General features: G+C 38.3%; 2 protein-coding genes across 4 annotated transcripts in view; one reads left to right on the forward strand and one right to left on the reverse strand.

The window, feature by feature from the left end:
• Nucleotides 1-328: 328 nt before the first annotated feature.
• On the reverse strand, nucleotides 329-6519 carry LOC143744248 (THAP domain-containing protein 6-like). 3 transcript variants are annotated; one of them, XM_077235631.1, is made up of 9 exons: nucleotides 6389-6519; nucleotides 5048-5240; nucleotides 4857-4964; nucleotides 4376-4586; nucleotides 4075-4217; nucleotides 3185-3966; nucleotides 2789-2912; nucleotides 2394-2527; nucleotides 329-2301 (listed from the first exon to the last, which is right to left on the reverse strand). In XM_077235631.1, the coding sequence occupies exons 1-5, from the start codon at nucleotides 6466-6468 to the stop codon at nucleotides 4129-4131; spliced, it is 681 nt and encodes a 226-aa protein (XP_077091746.1). In that variant the 5' UTR covers nucleotides 6469-6519; the 3' UTR covers nucleotides 329-2301; nucleotides 2394-2527; nucleotides 2789-2912; nucleotides 3185-3966; nucleotides 4075-4128. The 3 variants fall into 3 exon arrangements, with proteins under 3 accessions (XP_077091746.1, XP_077091745.1, XP_077091744.1); XM_077235630.1 differs by having other exon boundaries at nucleotides 3319-3966; nucleotides 4075-4229; XM_077235629.1 differs by having other exon boundaries at nucleotides 4075-4229.
• abcb7 (ATP-binding cassette, sub-family B (MDR/TAP), member 7) overlaps nucleotides 6518-17141 on the forward strand; it is a 56805-nt gene continuing 46181 nt past the window's right edge. Inside the window, exons 1-4 of the mRNA XM_077235628.1 lie at nucleotides 6518-6766; nucleotides 9163-9243; nucleotides 9380-9454; nucleotides 12661-12780. Coding sequence (XP_077091743.1) covers nucleotides 6617-6766; nucleotides 9163-9243; nucleotides 9380-9454; nucleotides 12661-12780 — 426 coding nt within the window. The 5' untranslated portion in view covers nucleotides 6518-6616. The remainder of the gene's footprint in view (nucleotides 6767-9162; nucleotides 9244-9379; nucleotides 9455-12660; nucleotides 12781-17141) is intronic.

A 17141-nucleotide genomic window follows, 5' to 3' on the forward strand; every position in this document is an offset into this window, starting at 1 on the left:
GCTGGAAAAACAAACGGCTGTGACACTGTTGTCTTTTTAGAGCCGCTTTACAGCAGAATTGATTTCTGTTTGCATCATTGATCATTATTTTCCTGTTTATCACTGTAAAGCTGCTTTGAAACGATCTCTATTGTATAAAGCGCTGTATAAATAAAGGTGATTTGACTTAAAGTCGCAATGATAAGGAAATAGTGACAGATCTTTTCTTATATTATGACGTTCATCCAAGTGTATCAGATGATCAGAAATGTACTAGGGCAGGTTCATCAGTTGTGATCATGTTGGATGAAAAAAATGTGTACATGAATGAATCGTTCACAATAAGATCTGCGCTTTTTCAAAAGAAATTTAATTTAATTCCAAATGCTTGGAAATTTCACTTTCATTTTTGACTTTTATGCATTGGTTTAATTCAATTGAATTTTATAGAAATACAAGTATAGTTAATCAACTTGAAATAAATCAACACATGAAGAGAAAGGCATTAAAGCATCAGTAAAATAGATGTGAAATAGTTTGAGAAATCACACCAGTCTCTAGACCAGGGCTGCCAACTTTTGAGTTCAGTTTGGAGTGAGAATTATAGTATTTACACAAATAGATTTGATTCAATAAGCTTTCGATCTTGATTTAAATTAGATTCAATGTTGGTTAATTTTGAAATACTGTATATAGCAGGTACAGTGTGTTATTTTGTTTCTCAATGAAAAACATCTCTCTAAACTAATGCTGTAAACAATAGACTACAGGGAACAATGTCAGCTGCACATTATTATAAACATAGGACAAAATGGGGAAAAATGTTTTCGATTTGAATCCCATTTCCTGCATTTACATACATTTAGAGACTATGGTGATACAAAATCCAGGAAATAATTTGATTATAATGATAAATTATGCCAAAAAGAATAGTAGGCTACTAAACTATGTATAAGAAAAAGATGTCTTACTTTCCTTATTGTTTGACAGGGGTCGATCGCCAAGACTTGAGAGAATCATTTTATAAAGTAAAAAATGTCTGTCATTAATGTTTTGTGCGTAAATAACAATTTTAATTATGTGAGACTCTATTTCCACTCTAATATTGAAACATAAAGACAGTATATTTTAAATAATTGTTTAATGGGATTTGTTTATGAATGAAGGCCAGTATCACTGATATTAATATAGCTACTGATGTCTTGATGAAAATTATTTCCCCCCAAATTTTAAACATTTATTAGACTTCAAAAAATATAACAACGTTTAATTTAAGTGAACTTAAAACAATCCTCACATAAACCCATAATAAATGTCATATTTCCCTGTGCCTTTCCTGTCTAACGGGTATGAAATATACAGACATTGAATAAGGTTATAAAACAGTCCGCACTGAATAAATTACAAATGAAATATAGATTAATCCTTATTAAAGCTACAAGCATTCTTTAGTTAAGAGCAGTGAGTAATTTTCTCTGTTCCCTTTGTTCTTTGGTTAACTTCACTGACAGAGAGAATGAGTGTCTGCTGTCACTTTAAGATCTGCCGCTGCTGACAGGATCTCACGCGTCTTATTCTCTCACTACTTTTTACTTCCATTTAAGATTGTATTTAACTCATTTAAGACTGTTCTTGTGAGGATGCTCGACAAAATGGACATTTCGGCATAAATGTGTGTGTTATGGTCCGTTCAAGGGCGAAAGAGAACTACTGGCACGTTGTCTGTGCGATACTGGTGCATGTCTTTCTGTGTGTGTGTGTGTGTGTGTGTGTGTCAGGAGGACATTCACTGACAGCGCATTCTCTTTTCTCTTGTCGCGCATGAATGGTTTAAAAGCATTTGCGTGAATAAGAGTGTGATCACTCTTATGTTCAGCAATGTATAGCAACGTGGGGCCGCCCTCCCGTGGGCTCACCACCTGCAGGAGGGACCGTAAGGGGCCGGTGCAAAGTGGATCGGGCGGCAGACGAAGCCGGGGGCCTCGACGACCCGATCCCTGGACACGGAAACTGGCTTTAGGGATGTGGAACGTCATCTCGCGGGCGGGGAATGAGCCTGAGATTTTGCGTGAGGTTGAGAGGTACTTATAGAGATAGTCGGGCTTGGGCTCTGGAACCACACCTTGAGAGAGGCCGGACTCTTCACCACTCTGGAGTTGCTCACGGTGAGAGGCGGCGGGCTGGTGTGGGTTTGCTTATAGGCCCCCAGCTCAGCCGCCATGTGTTGGAGTTCACCCCGGTGAACGAGAGGGTCCCACTGGATTCAGTGTGCGACCAGCAACCTTCCTGCCTGTTTTCAAGTATTCCCTTGGCTCTATGCACCTGAAGATAAAGGATTTTTTGTCAATTTAAAGTGCAACAATTTCTTCTAGTTTACAAAAAGTGTAAACTAAATATTATATAAATGTTCTTACTCTGAATATGAAGACCTTGTGCCTGAAGATCACCATGTATAATCCTGTACCCAGCGTTTGGGTAATGTCCTGGTATTTCTGCCACAATGGTGTCTAATACATCATCAGTGACATCAGAGTACAAGTCTTTAGCCCTTGGGGGAGAGGACATTCTTTAAGGCTCATGAGAAAACTCGCAGCATAAATTTTTGTATAAGGCAATAATCATAACAGAATGACCACCAATGCTATCATCACTATCCTTTAAATTACAAATTAATTAAAAAAAAAAGTGATCTGGAGTGCCAAAAACAGCTGCCATATGTTTTATAGTGTATGTATTTATATTTGTTATTTGTACAGTGCCATTCCACTTTTTCCTCTCTCAATAATACAAATTTATTAAAATTAAGTACCTTAATCCGTGCTGTTCCAGTCTCCTACGTATGGTTCGCTCAGATACTCCAAGCAGGCGCGCAAGCTGGGCACGAGTAACCACATATCACTTAGTACTCGATCATCAGAACAGGACATGTTTTACTGGTTGTACAGTATAAAAATAAATAAATGAGCATGTCTATAGAACAGGAAATGTTAGAAACAATAAAATGAATTAAAAAAACAACAACACTTTAAAGACTTATTAAATTAATAAGTTAAATAGTGACTAGTACAATAATTTAACACCATAACTATAATAAGATTGATAATGGCACGTGGTATAATATAATAATAATAGCAAATACAATGTAATATTAATTGCAGAATAATATAGACAATAATAAAATGATTAATTTCACTGCTAGTATTACCTGAATTCAGCTGTTGCTTCACAGTGTTTAAACTGAATAGCCAAGGTCTCTCAATGTGCACAGAGCTACAGCGACTGTGCAGCCAAAGACACCTTCATCTTCTGGGAATCAAAACGCACGTGCTTGCCCATTACCTTGTTGGCTGCATGCAGTCCATCTTTGACTTGAACTTCATTTAGATGAACAATGAATGTCCAGTTGATCTGACCAGTGCTGCTGGTTATTGGACTGTAAGCCTGCAACATATTTCGAGCCAGCTTCAACATGTGGCAAGCACCCATCATCACAAACACCTTCTCACCGGTCACTGGATGTACGAAAAAGGTATTTAATGGCACAAGAGAGTTTGCCTTTAACTGGCACCCGAGTTGGGTGCACATGCTAATATTAGTGGCATGTCCATCCATTGTGACACACACCACTCTTATTCCACGCTCATGCAGTTCCTCCAAGGCATGCACAATTAAGACCTTCTGTGTATCTGGTGACAGAGAGTTGGTCAGGTAGTGGGCAATTGGAGCCTTCCAATGGCCTTGAAGGCCAACCACCATACAAACAAGAGCTTCGGTGGCAACATCAGTTTCATTCATACCATCCCCCATATCCACAAATCCAGACATTTTCTGTGTATGTATGAGGATTGTACTGAACATGTTTTTTGATAGCCATGGCATCCAACATCCACACATCCATATTTAGCTGGGTCTTCCTCTTGTCGTCTTTTCAACATGTCCAACATCATCATGTTGAGGCCAGGTTTGGAGTCCAAAGAACTCATTCACCTTTGTAAAATGAAAAGTAGTTAATTCATGTATTAAACCATTTTGTGCAATAAAATTCAATGTGCAATCTTTGTGCACCAAATCAATTGTGCAATCAAATAAGAATACCTCTATAATGTATGTGGGTGTGGGAGCTGGAGATGGAGAGACTTCCTCAAATAGTTATAGGCTTTTGGGCCATGTAAGTGAAGAGTGAGGGCAAACTCCCTCTGCTCTTTTGTGTACTCGTCGTGGCACTGTTTTGACGAGGTCTATCGAAAGATCTGAAATTCAGTTATAACAGACTAACTAATAAGTGTTCTTGCAATAATAATGGAAATAATAATAACAATGGGAAAGTGTACACATAAGATATGCATAAAGATAGATTTATTTTTTCATAAAGATGCATTTTTTTTTTTTTTTTTACCAGAGTAGAAATTGAGCCTCTCTTTCAAGTCTTCATTTATGAGGTTCTTCCCCTTCAGATCCTCCAGAAGATCATGCACAGTGCTCTTTGCCCTCCGTTCTCGGTCCTTCACATTCCTCTTCTCTCGCTCCAGACTCTCCACTCTAGCCAAGGCTTCACAGAGTCTGGCCTTCAAATCAGCGGGAGACGCAGGCAGTGCATACGTGTGGTCCTAGTAGAAAGAAGGATGGAAATGTTTTGAGTAATGTTTATATCACCTGACACACACTCTCAGCTGGTTAGTGAATAGCTAGTACAATGTTATACTTGCTGGCTTGCATTCTTAAACATGCTTACCTGACTGACACACACAAACACAGACGTACATACATTTGTAACAGGTATACAAAGTGTACTGCTATATGCATGTATTGTTTTGAAGTCTGAATACAGCTCTCAGCTGCTCACAGCTCTTCTGGGTTTAACTAGAACAAATACTCACAACATTAGGCAGAGGAGGATCGGTCTCTTGGAAATGCTGAGAACAGTCCACTAACAGGCTTTCCTCAGCTTTCCTTGAGGCTTGTGTAGTCCTGGTTTTTGCAACGGGCTAACAAGGAAATACAAATATAAACAAATAACCATTTAATGGCAAGTTATTAAATCCTTATAATCTAGTGATGAAAAACTTACTCTTTGTAGATGAGTCGGGAAACTGAAGACTGATGGTTTAGCTCCATCCCTAATCCTGACAGTCTGACCTGTCCTGTCAAAGTGATCCGACTTGAAGTGCTCACTGCATAGCACAGAGAAATCGCTTGCGGAAAAACCTTGCCTTCGTACAGCTACTTCCCACTGTCTCCTCAACTCTTTGTCTTTGGGAAACCTTCAATGTGTTAGAAAAGTGAGCTAGCCAACTATTTAACTAACTGTTAACTAACATTACAGTATACACAATATGTCAGTCGCCTACCCGAAACGAGTACTTGTCATAAAAGTCGGTTTTAAGAAAATATTTAGATTTTCAGGAAATTTACTTTAAAATATAAAATATAATATAAGCTAAAACTATACTATAAATCATGTCAACTCATGTCTCAACTTTCACAGCTAAGTTAACTGGCGACATCGCAAGCAAGCTTTTTTAGTCTGACTAACTCCGGTGGCCAACTAACATTACTATTACTAATTATTAGGGGTGTAACTTTCACAAAATTCACGGTTCGGTTTGATACGATACAGTGGTGTCACGGTTCGGTTCGATACAGCAAAAAGAAAAATGCCAGAGAAATTTCCTATTTATTAAAAGAAAAAATATTTTTAAAGTTTGAGTTGTCCTATTTTATAAATGGGGGTAATCTTTGAAGGATGAACAAATAATGTTTTGATCATCACATTAAAAAGTTTTGAAGTGCTGGAAAAAGATGTGTGACGTATTTGAAAGCATTTTACTACTTCTGCCAAACTTTCATGGTTACAGTGAGTGTTACTACAGTAAATCCACAGTGAATGTTGCTGATCTGTGGACTTAAAACCTATAACTAGTTCATTCATGGAACAATGTTTCTCCTGGTTTCCTCGTCAGCGCTGTTTGATCCGTTAATAACGGAGAAATATCAATGCTTCTCACTAGATCTCGCAGCGATGTTATTACTTCAGTGGTGAATTCAAATGCTTTGTTTACTGGACCTATCAGCGCTGTGTAACAGTGTCGCTTGAAATAAGATCGGCTCGCGCTGCACTGGTGTTGATGGTCCGAACTGATAAACGGTCCGTGAAGCACAAAATAATGAGTAGCGCAGGTACGTTCCGCTTTCAATACGTTTGCCATTTGATGTTGCGCAACGTTGTGATGGTGGATTTTGGTCAGCAGGAAAAATGGTCCAACGAATGATTCGGTTTGTAATGTGTACCGATTACCGAACCGAAAGCCTCGTAACGTTACCGAACGGTTCAATACGAATACATGTATCGTTACACCCCTACTAATTATATAACGACCAAATACAACCAGAAACAAATGTTCAGTCTTACTTGTGAAAAGTAATTCCCCGAGACCTGTTTTCAATAGTGCGGCGATTTGTACAGCCCCAAGCAGCACATGAAGTAGGCATTTTTAACTCCCGCTATGAGAGAAATGCGAACGTTGCCCTCAGCAATATGGCGGCCCGTTGACGTACGCTCCAGCAGCCTAGTGGCTACAGGAATCAGCTGAGCGGAAATGACGTCACGCATGACGTTGCCTCAGCCCTTCGGTTCAGCATGGCGCCGCTGTTGGTCCCGCTGAAATGTGGATTTCACATTCAAAGGCGTAAATTGTCACTGTTGCTTCAGCAGAGCAGAGCTGTTCACGCGTGGATCTGCCACGACCACCGAGTGGCGACCCATCGGAAACAGCAGAGCACTTATCAGGTACATTCACCTCTGTCACACACACTTCAGGACACACGACACCAGCACAAGGGCAGTCATCAAACTTTACAAACACCCCAGAGCTCACAAACGCAACCGTACACTATGTAGTGCCACACGCAGTAGAGGTATTGACTATACTCCAGTGTTGTGTTGTTTGCATTCTGTTGTGACTAGTTGTTGTGGTTGTTAAGTAGGAAGTTGACGTGGTTCATCGTGACTAATGCAATTGTCCCTGTTCTGTTGTGTAAATGTGGTGCTGTAGGAACTTTAGTATCATTTCTGCTAGCTAGTATGGAGGTACTTTCAGTATATGCCGATGTGTAATGTCACATGAACAGTTCACTTTAGTTTGTAGATTTATTTGTTGGTTTTAACTTAACTTTTAGCTGTTGTTTTGGAGTTAACCCCTTTCAACCTGTAGGTCACATGATATAAGTAACATGTGTGCTTAGATAAGACTGAATCCTGCCCTCTTTTCTGCTCATATCAGAGTCACATGTGACAGACTCCATTTACGCCAAAAACACTCTCCAAATAGTATTTTTTTGCAAAAGATCTGTGATTACATTGCAGTATGATTTACGGTCAAGACATAGAAATTATACTAGTGTCACAAGCTCTTTTTGACAAATGGGCAATAGCCAAATGTGCACGATATAAATGATTCAACACTAGGGCCTATAGGGGTGTGTGAACTAGCCAATATATTACTTTTACTAGTTGTTGTGTTGTCTAAACAAGTGGTCAATCTTAACCCTTTGGCGTCCTTAAGGACATTTCTGTCTTTTATCAGTTTTGTTTTTTGGGCATTTTGCCTGTGTTAATGCCAACTTAATCAATTCTGGCACAAGCGTGTATTCTTATTGTAATTTTACTATTTCACCCTCATTTCCATTAATAAATCTATTTTACACTAGGAACAGAACATAGTTACACTCGGTAAAATTATGTCCCCATTGAAACCTGTTCAAACTGCATTTTTTTCACTTCAACAAAAACCCGCCGTGGGTCGTCTTCAAAATGAGACCAAACTTAAGTCTGTGCTCTGAAGCTTCAATTTTTTATGACGATATTTTTTAACACAGACATTTTTGTCCTCCAAGAACCCCAGAGTATGTGTTGTTCCTGCCCTAGGTGCGGCTTAATGACCATGAGAAAATGTGGGTCTCATTATATCCAAACCAGTTGAGAGCCACTGATGAGTGTGTGTGTGTGTGTAAAGAGACAGACCTGTGTCAATGTGCGAACGAGTAAAGATTCAACCACTTTTCACTGTGGTTTTTCTTGCACATACAGCAAAGAGAGACACATCTCTGATGCGTGTTTATGTGCATCATTAACAAGTTGTTCAGTTCGTTTCTGTACAAACTACAAAAACAATTATTTTTTTGTAAATGCGGTTGTCATCAGTTAATTCAGTTGTAGAATTACTCTGTAAATTAGTCAACTCTATAGAGAGCAGGATTGGGCACTAAAATGTGAAGTGACTGTGACAACCAAATGTATTACATATCAGTGAATTGTAGTGTTGTCATGATGTTACGGAGATGCCATGTGTTTTGGATGCGAAAGCAAAACTGCATTTGTTTTCAAAGGTTACGATTTATTTATAAAGGTGTTCCTGAGCAGTACAACCCAAAAGTTTGCTTGTGCTCATCACATTTTACAGAGGACAGCTGAACCTGGTAGAGCAAAAAGCCAGCTATAAACACGGACTACTTACCTGGGATGTCACGAGCAGATTTCAAGGAGCGGTATCGGGGCTGATACAGGATTTTTTAACTGATTTGTGTCGGCTATCCTAAGCCCGATCCTTAATTTCCAATCACAGCGCACTGGGTCAGCTGGCCAATCAGAGCACTCTGAGCTTTTCAGAACGAGTGGCTTTGCAGAAATCACCGTGTTTCAGACAGATTTGGAGTAGAGGAGCTGCAATAATGAATGTTAAAAATGTTTTAACCTTTTCCATTATCCCAATAAACAAAACAATGAACAAAATAGCATCATATGACCCCTTTAGTCACAGTCGCCAGAGTCGTCCTGATGGTTGTGTGTGGCTCAACATTCAGTTGAAGAATGTACAGCCCTTCAATAGATAACTGAAAAGTATTTAACTAATAAATAGGCTAAATATCTATATATTTTATGGCACAAATCATATTTATTTCAAATTTCACAAAGCATGACAGACACAGTTGCAACTTTCAGAGAAATGTATTGTGTTTTTGGATCCTGAACAGTTACTTGAGGAGAATGGTGAAAGAATAATAAAAATGGTGGTAAACCAAATTTACTTATGAAGTGAAGTAGAGATGCATTGTGAAAGAAACCATATTGATTCCCATTTATTTTCATATAAATTTCATAGCTCATTTTTCTTCACTTTCATTCAGCTATCAAGTCAACGAAGTGCGTCATCAACATGGGCCAACACCAGAGGTCAGAACAGCCGACAGATCTTAGAAGCAGTGAAAGTAAGTCTTTATTAAAATAGTGGATAATAGAAGACATTGTGCTTGATTTTTCATGAAATTGATGCATGGTTCATCACAATAACTGAAATGCAAAATGCTGGGAAAAAGTGTTAATATGCGAGTTGGTCTGTTCCAGCATTTACATCTTCCAGAGAGACATTGCTGGCATGGGAATGCAGGTGGAGGGCTCAACGCAGATCCCAAAAATGTGGTAAGGGTTTTTGTTTGTATGGTAGAGGGGTTTCTCACCTCTGCCTGAAATCATGGATTCGAATGCTATTTAATGTATAACATGGAATCTCAAAAACTCAAAGGTCTTCATGATGGAAACGAAATAGTTTGATTAAACATGAAGGAATAGAGGGTATGCATTGAGCTAACTTTCCTGCTGGATCACGTCCCTCAGCCGGACTGAGTGGCAGAAGAGCTGCTGCATGACTGCATTTAACACGGGCAAACGCTTGTAAATCAAATGATTATCAGTTTAAACCATAGGTTCTCAAAGTGCTTTAACTTTGTTAAAACGAACTTTTATTTTGACGGGTTGCCGTGAAGACCTTTGAGTTTCTGTGTGTGTATGATATGATGATAGTTTTTCTCAAATGAAGCGGTAAAATGCTCATGAAGTGACTCTTAGATCTGCTCTGGAGAGGAAGTTCATCATGTCCTCCTATCGTGAGGCAGCAGAGACTGAAACCTGCACGAACGTCGTGTGTGTGTCTGTGTCTGTCTGTCTGTCTGTGTCTGTCTGTCTGTGTGTGTCTGTGTGGTAAATGAAACCGCGCGTCTGCGCCATTCATTCACACAGAGACAAGCAGAACATGCAGGGTTAATAGCCTAGTTTTGTTGCGGTTTAATATTCACAGACACTAGTATAATACATCGTGGTATATATTGGCTACAGTGCTCCTAGTAAAAAAGTTAGTCTGGAGCCCTGCACTTAGATAGATAAACACGGAAGCGACTGAAAGCAGCTCCTATTAGTGTGTACCAAATATACCCGGGGCTCGGTACTACAGAAATGCTGCAATTGTCACATTTTCAAAATTTCAGTACCGACTTGGTACCGAAGTACCGGTTCTTTTGACAACACTAGTCGGGGCAGTGTTCCTGGACCTAAAAAAGGTTTTTAATCACAGTATCTTGTTACATAAATTAAATCAATTTAAAATGTCATCAGAAGCTTTGCAGTGGTTTAGGTCTTATTTGAGCGGGAGACAGCAATGTGTCAGGGTCAAGTCACCTCTGCATGCCAACAACAGGGGAGTACCACAAGGGTCTGTACTTGGCCCATTGTTGCTTTAATGTACATAAATGACTTAGCAAAATGCTGTCCGGGCGTCTACTGTCAGTTGAATGCTGATGACACTGTTGTCCATGTCTCCACTAAAACACCCAGTCTGGCAGGTGAACACCTGTGAACACGCTTTTTTGTTAGTATTGTTATCATTAGTTTCGTTATTAGTATTGTTATTGTATTTTCTTTTTAAAAGCCTCCCGTGGACAGGTGTTGAAAATTAGCATGTGTGCTAAAACACCATGTCAAAAAAAAAAGACTCAATATAAGTGTTCCTTACAACTTACCAAAGATCCATGGATATCGACATGCATCCAGGAATCCTGTTTCCTGACATTTATATGCCTGATTTCGACAATGAGGAGATACATAAAACAAATTTGCCTGGGAACGCTTTATATAAATACAATATAGGTAGGTCTAAATCATGTGATCACTTATATCAATGTTATATATATCGTCATATCGTCCAGCCCTAGAACTTGAATAGTTTGTTTGTCATTGTTTATCTAAAAACAACCAATCAGGGCTCCAGACTAACTTTTCCACTGGTTGCACTGGTGATATGAACTTTCTCAGTTGGTCGCACCAGCACATGATTTGGTCACAATGTTTTTTTTCCGCTACAACATGGAATGAATCTGTGCATGGCGATGGATATTTGTCTTAATCTGCATACCCTAGTTTTGCACTGATGTAAAAAGACTGACAGTGACACGAGGGTAAAATAGATTCTGTAACAATGTAAATTATATGACAATAATAATTTATTTTTTTAACCTATTATAGTAGATCAACTGAACAAAAGTATAAACCTGTAAATGATTATTATAGGACCCCTTTAAATAATAAAACAGTTTTATTCTTACCCAAATTTTGTTTAGTTTTTTCTGATTACATAGGGTCCTATTCTTTTTACATTTTAAATGAATTATATATTTTTTGATTAGACCTGGTTTTTTTTAAGCCTTAAAACAGAAAAGTTTAAACGTAAAGCACTGAATTTCGGGAAAAGATAAACCAGGTTCAGATATATCTAGTCCTCGTTGCTAAGAGTTGTCAGATTATGTAACGGCATCATTTGTCTACACTGTGACCATTATTTGAGTGCAAATGTATTTGAAAATTTAAGTGCAAATGGTCAATAATTCTGTCATCTAAAGCAAACAGAGCCTCTTCCTCTCATAGCTTTTAAACTATCGAGTGCATTTGCGTATGATTCGATCATTTAAATATGGGAATGTTCAGATGTTTTTTTACATGTTCCCATAAACTAGAACTAGTGTGCTTGCAGAGGGCTTTGATTGTAATGTGGTCAGTCTGGTCTGGCACGTCGTGTTACTCTTTTGCGGTGTAGATGGGGTGGTCACCGTGTCACCGGGTTGATTGACAGCGGACTGAACTGTGCAGTTTTGTGGATCTCTGCTGCCCCCTCCTGCAAATGTTGATACAGCATCACATAATCATTTACAAACAGCAACTTATTACAGAAGAGTACAAGAGTATTACAGAAAATGCTTGGGATGTTGAGATGTATTTTGTTTTGGCTTGAACACACATGTTTTAAAGTCCCCCTGTGGTGGAAATCAAGCTTTTAATGTAGTTTATATGTCTATGTGGTGTTTTAATATGCTTTAAGACAAACCATGTGTAAATTCATAAGTCGACAGCATTGCTGAGTATTTTCTGCTTAAACCTGCAGTGAACAAAAGACAGTCTCAAAAACACGGTTTGAAATCACTGGTGTTTCTGACGTCACAAACTACCTTGTAACCAATCAGAGCAACGTGTGATCGTCAACGAGTGGATCTCTGAGCTGAGTGAGTGGAGGCGGGGCTCATTTGCATATTCATAGAACTTCATATACTAAATGAGGCAAGGGTGTCGAGTTACATTCGAGATATTTTAAGGCATGAAGAATTTTCTTTTCAAGGAAAAAACTTTTAAATGCCATTTTGGTGATCAAAGATGAGTTTTAAAGGATACAATTATTCACTACCGGGGGACTTTAAGAGAATGAAAACTCTGTCTAGAATATGCAACCCTTTTTTTATTTTAAGATTTATGATATTAAAGCTGGGAAACCCTTTAAAAAAAAACTTTTCTTTTTTTGTTTCCAGTTGAAGGAAGTGAACTCTACGAAGATTCTCTCAGCCATGTTGATGTATGTTTGGCCCAAAGACAGACCCGACCTCCGTGCTCGAGTGGCCATAGCACTGTGTCTGCTCGCTGGATCCAAGGTGCGTTCTTTATCCTACCACTATATCACCTAATGGCTCATTTGTCCAGGGTGGCCGCGGGTCCTTAAAAAGTCTTAAAATGTCTTAAATAATGTTTTCCTAATAAAAGGCCTTAAAGTATTAAAATGTCTTGCATTCAGATTCAATGGGTCTTAAATATTTCTGGTCACATTACCGCTAAAATTTCTCCAGTCTGACGGACCCAATGTCCGTCAATTAACCAGTGAAGCATCGAATCGCGAGAATGATTCTGATTTTATTACATAAACAGCGATTGATAATGATAATGTATTTCTGGTAGCGCTGTTGTGTCTCTGTGAGAGATTTTATAGTGAGAAATCAAAACAAATAAAATACTCACAGAAGAAACATACTGAGGTAAAAATTCAAAATGTTGAGTTTTTTTATTTATAACATGACAGGAGCTGATTTGCTGAATGTTCTCACGATTGCAAATGTTACATTGCTATTTTTAATGTGATGACCAAAACATTATTTGTTCATCCTTCAAAGATTACCCCCATTTATAAAACTAAAAGTTTCAAGATGTAGAACTCACACTTATTCAAAAATAATGTTTCTTTAAATATATATATATATATATATTTTTTTTAAATCAAGGATATTTCTCTTGCATTTCTTTCTTTTTGCTGCGCTATATCGAAAACGTACCGAACCGCGACGCCACTGTGTCATGCCGAAATAAGCGGAAGTAGAAGTTTTGTCATTCAGTGTAATGCAAATTATCTGTGACACCAAAGTATCATCCATTACATTGAATAACAGGATCACTGTATAAATTACAATTTAGCATCTTATTTATATTACAGATGTTTAGCACTGACAAATATGCTAAATGCATCTTTGCGTTATTGTTTAAGATGCCCATGAACAGGGACAGTTGAAAAGCACTGTAACATGCAAATCAGCCAAAAAGTAAATGCAGACCCAGTATGGTGACGCTCTTAAAGCCCAGTCACACCATGAACAAGAGCTATAAAGATAACTGTAATGGTAACTACATTAGCGTCCACAGAAATGAACGATAACTCTGTTCATTCTAAACATGTACTGCACTTTCATCGTCTGCCAATTTAAATGCTGGAGCTCTTTAATGCAGAATGGATTACAGATTTGCGTGACGGAGAGCGAAACTCAAGCGCTAAGGCAGTTTTCAGCGAGTGAAAATATGTCTATGCTAAACTAAACTTAGCAAACACACAGGCAAGTAAAATCTAAGAATTTATCAGCCAATGGCTAATGATAGACATTATTTAGTTGCCCGGAGTGAAGATTTACTCGTATTGTAGAGGGTTGTAATCTGCCAGTGATTTTTCCTGCACAAGACATGTTAGGCCACCAGAGGTCACATGTGGAAACACTCTTCCTCTCTATAAACGCATAACTCCCTGTTTTGTTAGCGGCTCTGATCCCTGTCATGTGAGTTTAACATGGAGGGAATTTTCCACTATTATTGAACCAAAAGAGAAAAGCTTGAGACACCTTCATCCTCCTTGCAGACAGGCTTAGTTTGCCTCTAGCTGTACATTAGAGGCTGCTGTTGTGTCGTCCTGTGTGTGAGATTGGTAACTAAAACCTGTTTATAATCACTTGCCTCCTGACTCTGTCCTCTTGGAAAAGGGCATTGCTATGGATGTGTGCTGTTTGAAAGCGACATTATGGTGTTGGCAGCTCATTTTTATCTTCCACAAATGAAGCTTCAGTGTAGTAATTAGTACGTTACGGATCCGTGATTTGCTTTGCAACGATATTACTTCCTGCAGAAGCAAACCTGCATGACTTACTTTTTTGTGCGGAAAACACAAAATAAGTTCCTTTTAAATGTCTGTTTTTGTACTTTAAATTAAAGTTAGCGAGGTCCAATGTGTTTGGACCCCAAAATTGTTCATAGTATCTTTGTTTGTGTTGCGCAGGAGAAAGTAAGGTCGTGTGTCCACAAGTGTTTTTATCCAGCAGAAAACACCAGCGAGAGTGATGCATATGTGCTATAATAATAACCGCAATAACCACAGAACTGTATCTAATTTTGCAAATAGTTTGTTTCTGAATATAAAAATGTCGACACAGGGTAACGTACTTGCTCTGGCATTAGTTTTGGATGAAGTGTGGTTGTCAATTGTTATAGTTGTACAAGCAGAATGTGACGGTTGGTTGGTGTGTGGTTTGTCCCGCCCCTTCTCCACTGTGATTGGATGGCTGGGTGAAAAGCGACAGTAATGTTTTACGTTTTACGTTTGAAAAAAATAAAATGATAAATGCACTAGCCTCGGGAGAAACGCTTTGGTGGACAGACGGCCTAAGTCATACCGCTTTGAAACGACAATGTTTAAAGTGCCCCTATTATGCTTTTTCAAATATTACCTACCTTTCTTGCATTGTGCAATATTGCTGACTGTGCATGTAAACGATCTGCAAAGTTGTAAAGTCGAAAGTGCACGATAAATAAAGTTGTCTCCCAAAAGAAAGAATCGACTCTGAATTATTACTGTAACGGTATACCGGTATGACGACATATCACGGTATGAACACGTACGATTATCATGTCTTGCACATTTTCTTATCTACGGTATTGGGAACAGTTTTTGATGGAGAATCTCACCTGCACATTAGCAACGTCTTTCCATGAGACTGCTTAGACTCTACACACACGCATACAGCGGAGAAAATGTCAGAAACAGAGGGTGTTATCGCTAACCTCTATCCCGAATGAAAAAGAAGTTAAAATTTGCAGTATGGGAATTCTTTGGATATACAATTAATATACAATCAAATCAAAGTAGCCCAATCACAACAGACTGGGCCATCTGACCAATCAGAGCAGAGTAGGGTAATGGAAAGGAGGGGTTTAGAGAGATTGAATCTTCAAATTGCTTTGAACTAATCATTTGAAAATCTTTGAGAAATGAGGGGATATTATAAGAAAATGGAAGAGGTTTTTTTTTACCTTGAATGCATGCAAACCTATTGCAGGAGACTCCAAAACAAAAGTAGGAACCTTTAAAATAGCAAAATAAGGGCACTTTAATGTAATCCAGACAGTTTTGTTTGAAGATTTGTTTTAGTTTGTTTTATAATTCTCATTTTTCTAAGTGATGATTCTCAATATGTTTGAACATACTTCTATACAATTCAATTTAATGTAAATCCACTTTAAATGAAAGACAACACAACAAATATTTCCATGCAGAGCTCAACAATAAGGGAGACGTAACGCCAGTGTGAATGAGTTTGGGATTGAACTGCCCTATAGTGTCAATGCCTATGTTGTCTCGCATTTGGTTCACTTCATTTTCTTTTGTGAAGACACAAAGCAGCCCTACTAGTAGTACGTTTAATTGCTTCACAATTTGTATGATACAGTCGAACCAAAATTTATTCAGACACCTTCAACATTTCTCACATTATCAGTTTATTCACTATAGCTTAGAAAATGGTAATAAAATATGACAAGAACTCAGAGTTATCAAATCAGTTGATATTTCACCTGTTTTGTCCATTCTTCTGTTAGACTGTCTCACAGATGAATTATGTTGATTATCTGTCAGATGTTAAATTTAACTACACAATTATATAATACCAATTTAGCTCAACCAATTACAAAGCAATGCTTAATTTTGTTCAGTCTGTGGTGTAAAAAGCACGCATTAGCAATTCAAGAAAAAACACTTTAGCAAAACATGGTCAGGTCAAAGTGACTGAGTAATTTTTGTAAATTGTACTGGTAATCCACTGTATGAAGCATTTTTGGCTATAATGTGTCACAGTTTACTTTATTTAGCTCTCCTCACTTACATAAATTATCTATAGTGTCCTGCACCCACTCGTAAAAAAATATAACTAATTATATCTGGTGTCTGAATAATTTTTGGTTTGACTGTATATCAGTATTTTCGCCTTATAGGTATTTAGGAATTGACCCTTCGCTAAGCCCCGCCCTCCCTAGTTACTGTTGCTACGCCTGTCAAGCTTTCGCGCCTGGCCACGTCTATTACAGTGTGTATGCACCGGTGTCAGACATTCCCAATGAGATAATTAGTAATTTTTGGCAAACATGTGAAATATCTGAGAGAGCAAGACAAAAGGGACTGCAGTATGCATTTGAGGGATATATCCACGACATAATATGCAACCTATTAGAGAATCATTTCATAGAAAATTGAAGCTAAAGCTTACAGTCCCAGCGCAAGCAGCCGCCGCCTCATACCTGACCATTCAAATGGGAAACACTCAAACTGAGGAACAGCTGTGTTCGTGCACAGCAGGGTAAGTGAAATGTGAAAACAATCTAATAACTATAAATCAAACAGTTTATCCATAAATCTTGTGGAATAACCCTTACA

Source organism: Siphateles boraxobius, unplaced genomic scaffold (genome assembly GCF_051911475.1).
Source record: "Siphateles boraxobius isolate OS27281-9 unplaced genomic scaffold, OSU_SipBor_1 2, whole genome shotgun sequence".
Classification (NCBI taxonomy): domain Eukaryota; kingdom Metazoa; phylum Chordata; class Actinopteri; order Cypriniformes; family Leuciscidae; genus Siphateles; species Siphateles boraxobius.

Excerpts from the sequence above, each read along its gene's own strand:
- LOC143744248 (XM_077235630.1), bottom strand. The coding sequence starts at position 6,468 with ATGCCTACTTCATGTGCTGCTTGGGGCTGTACAAATCGCCGCACTATT. Across the intron at positions 4,965-5,047 it reads TCCCGACTCATCTACAAAGA|CCCGTTGCAAAAACCAGGAC; the intron begins GTAAGTTTTTCA and ends TTTCCTTGTTAG. Across the intron at positions 4,587-4,856 it reads ATCCTCCTCTGCCTAATGTT|GACCACACGTATGCACTGCC; the intron begins GTGAGTATTTGT and ends TCTTTCTACTAG.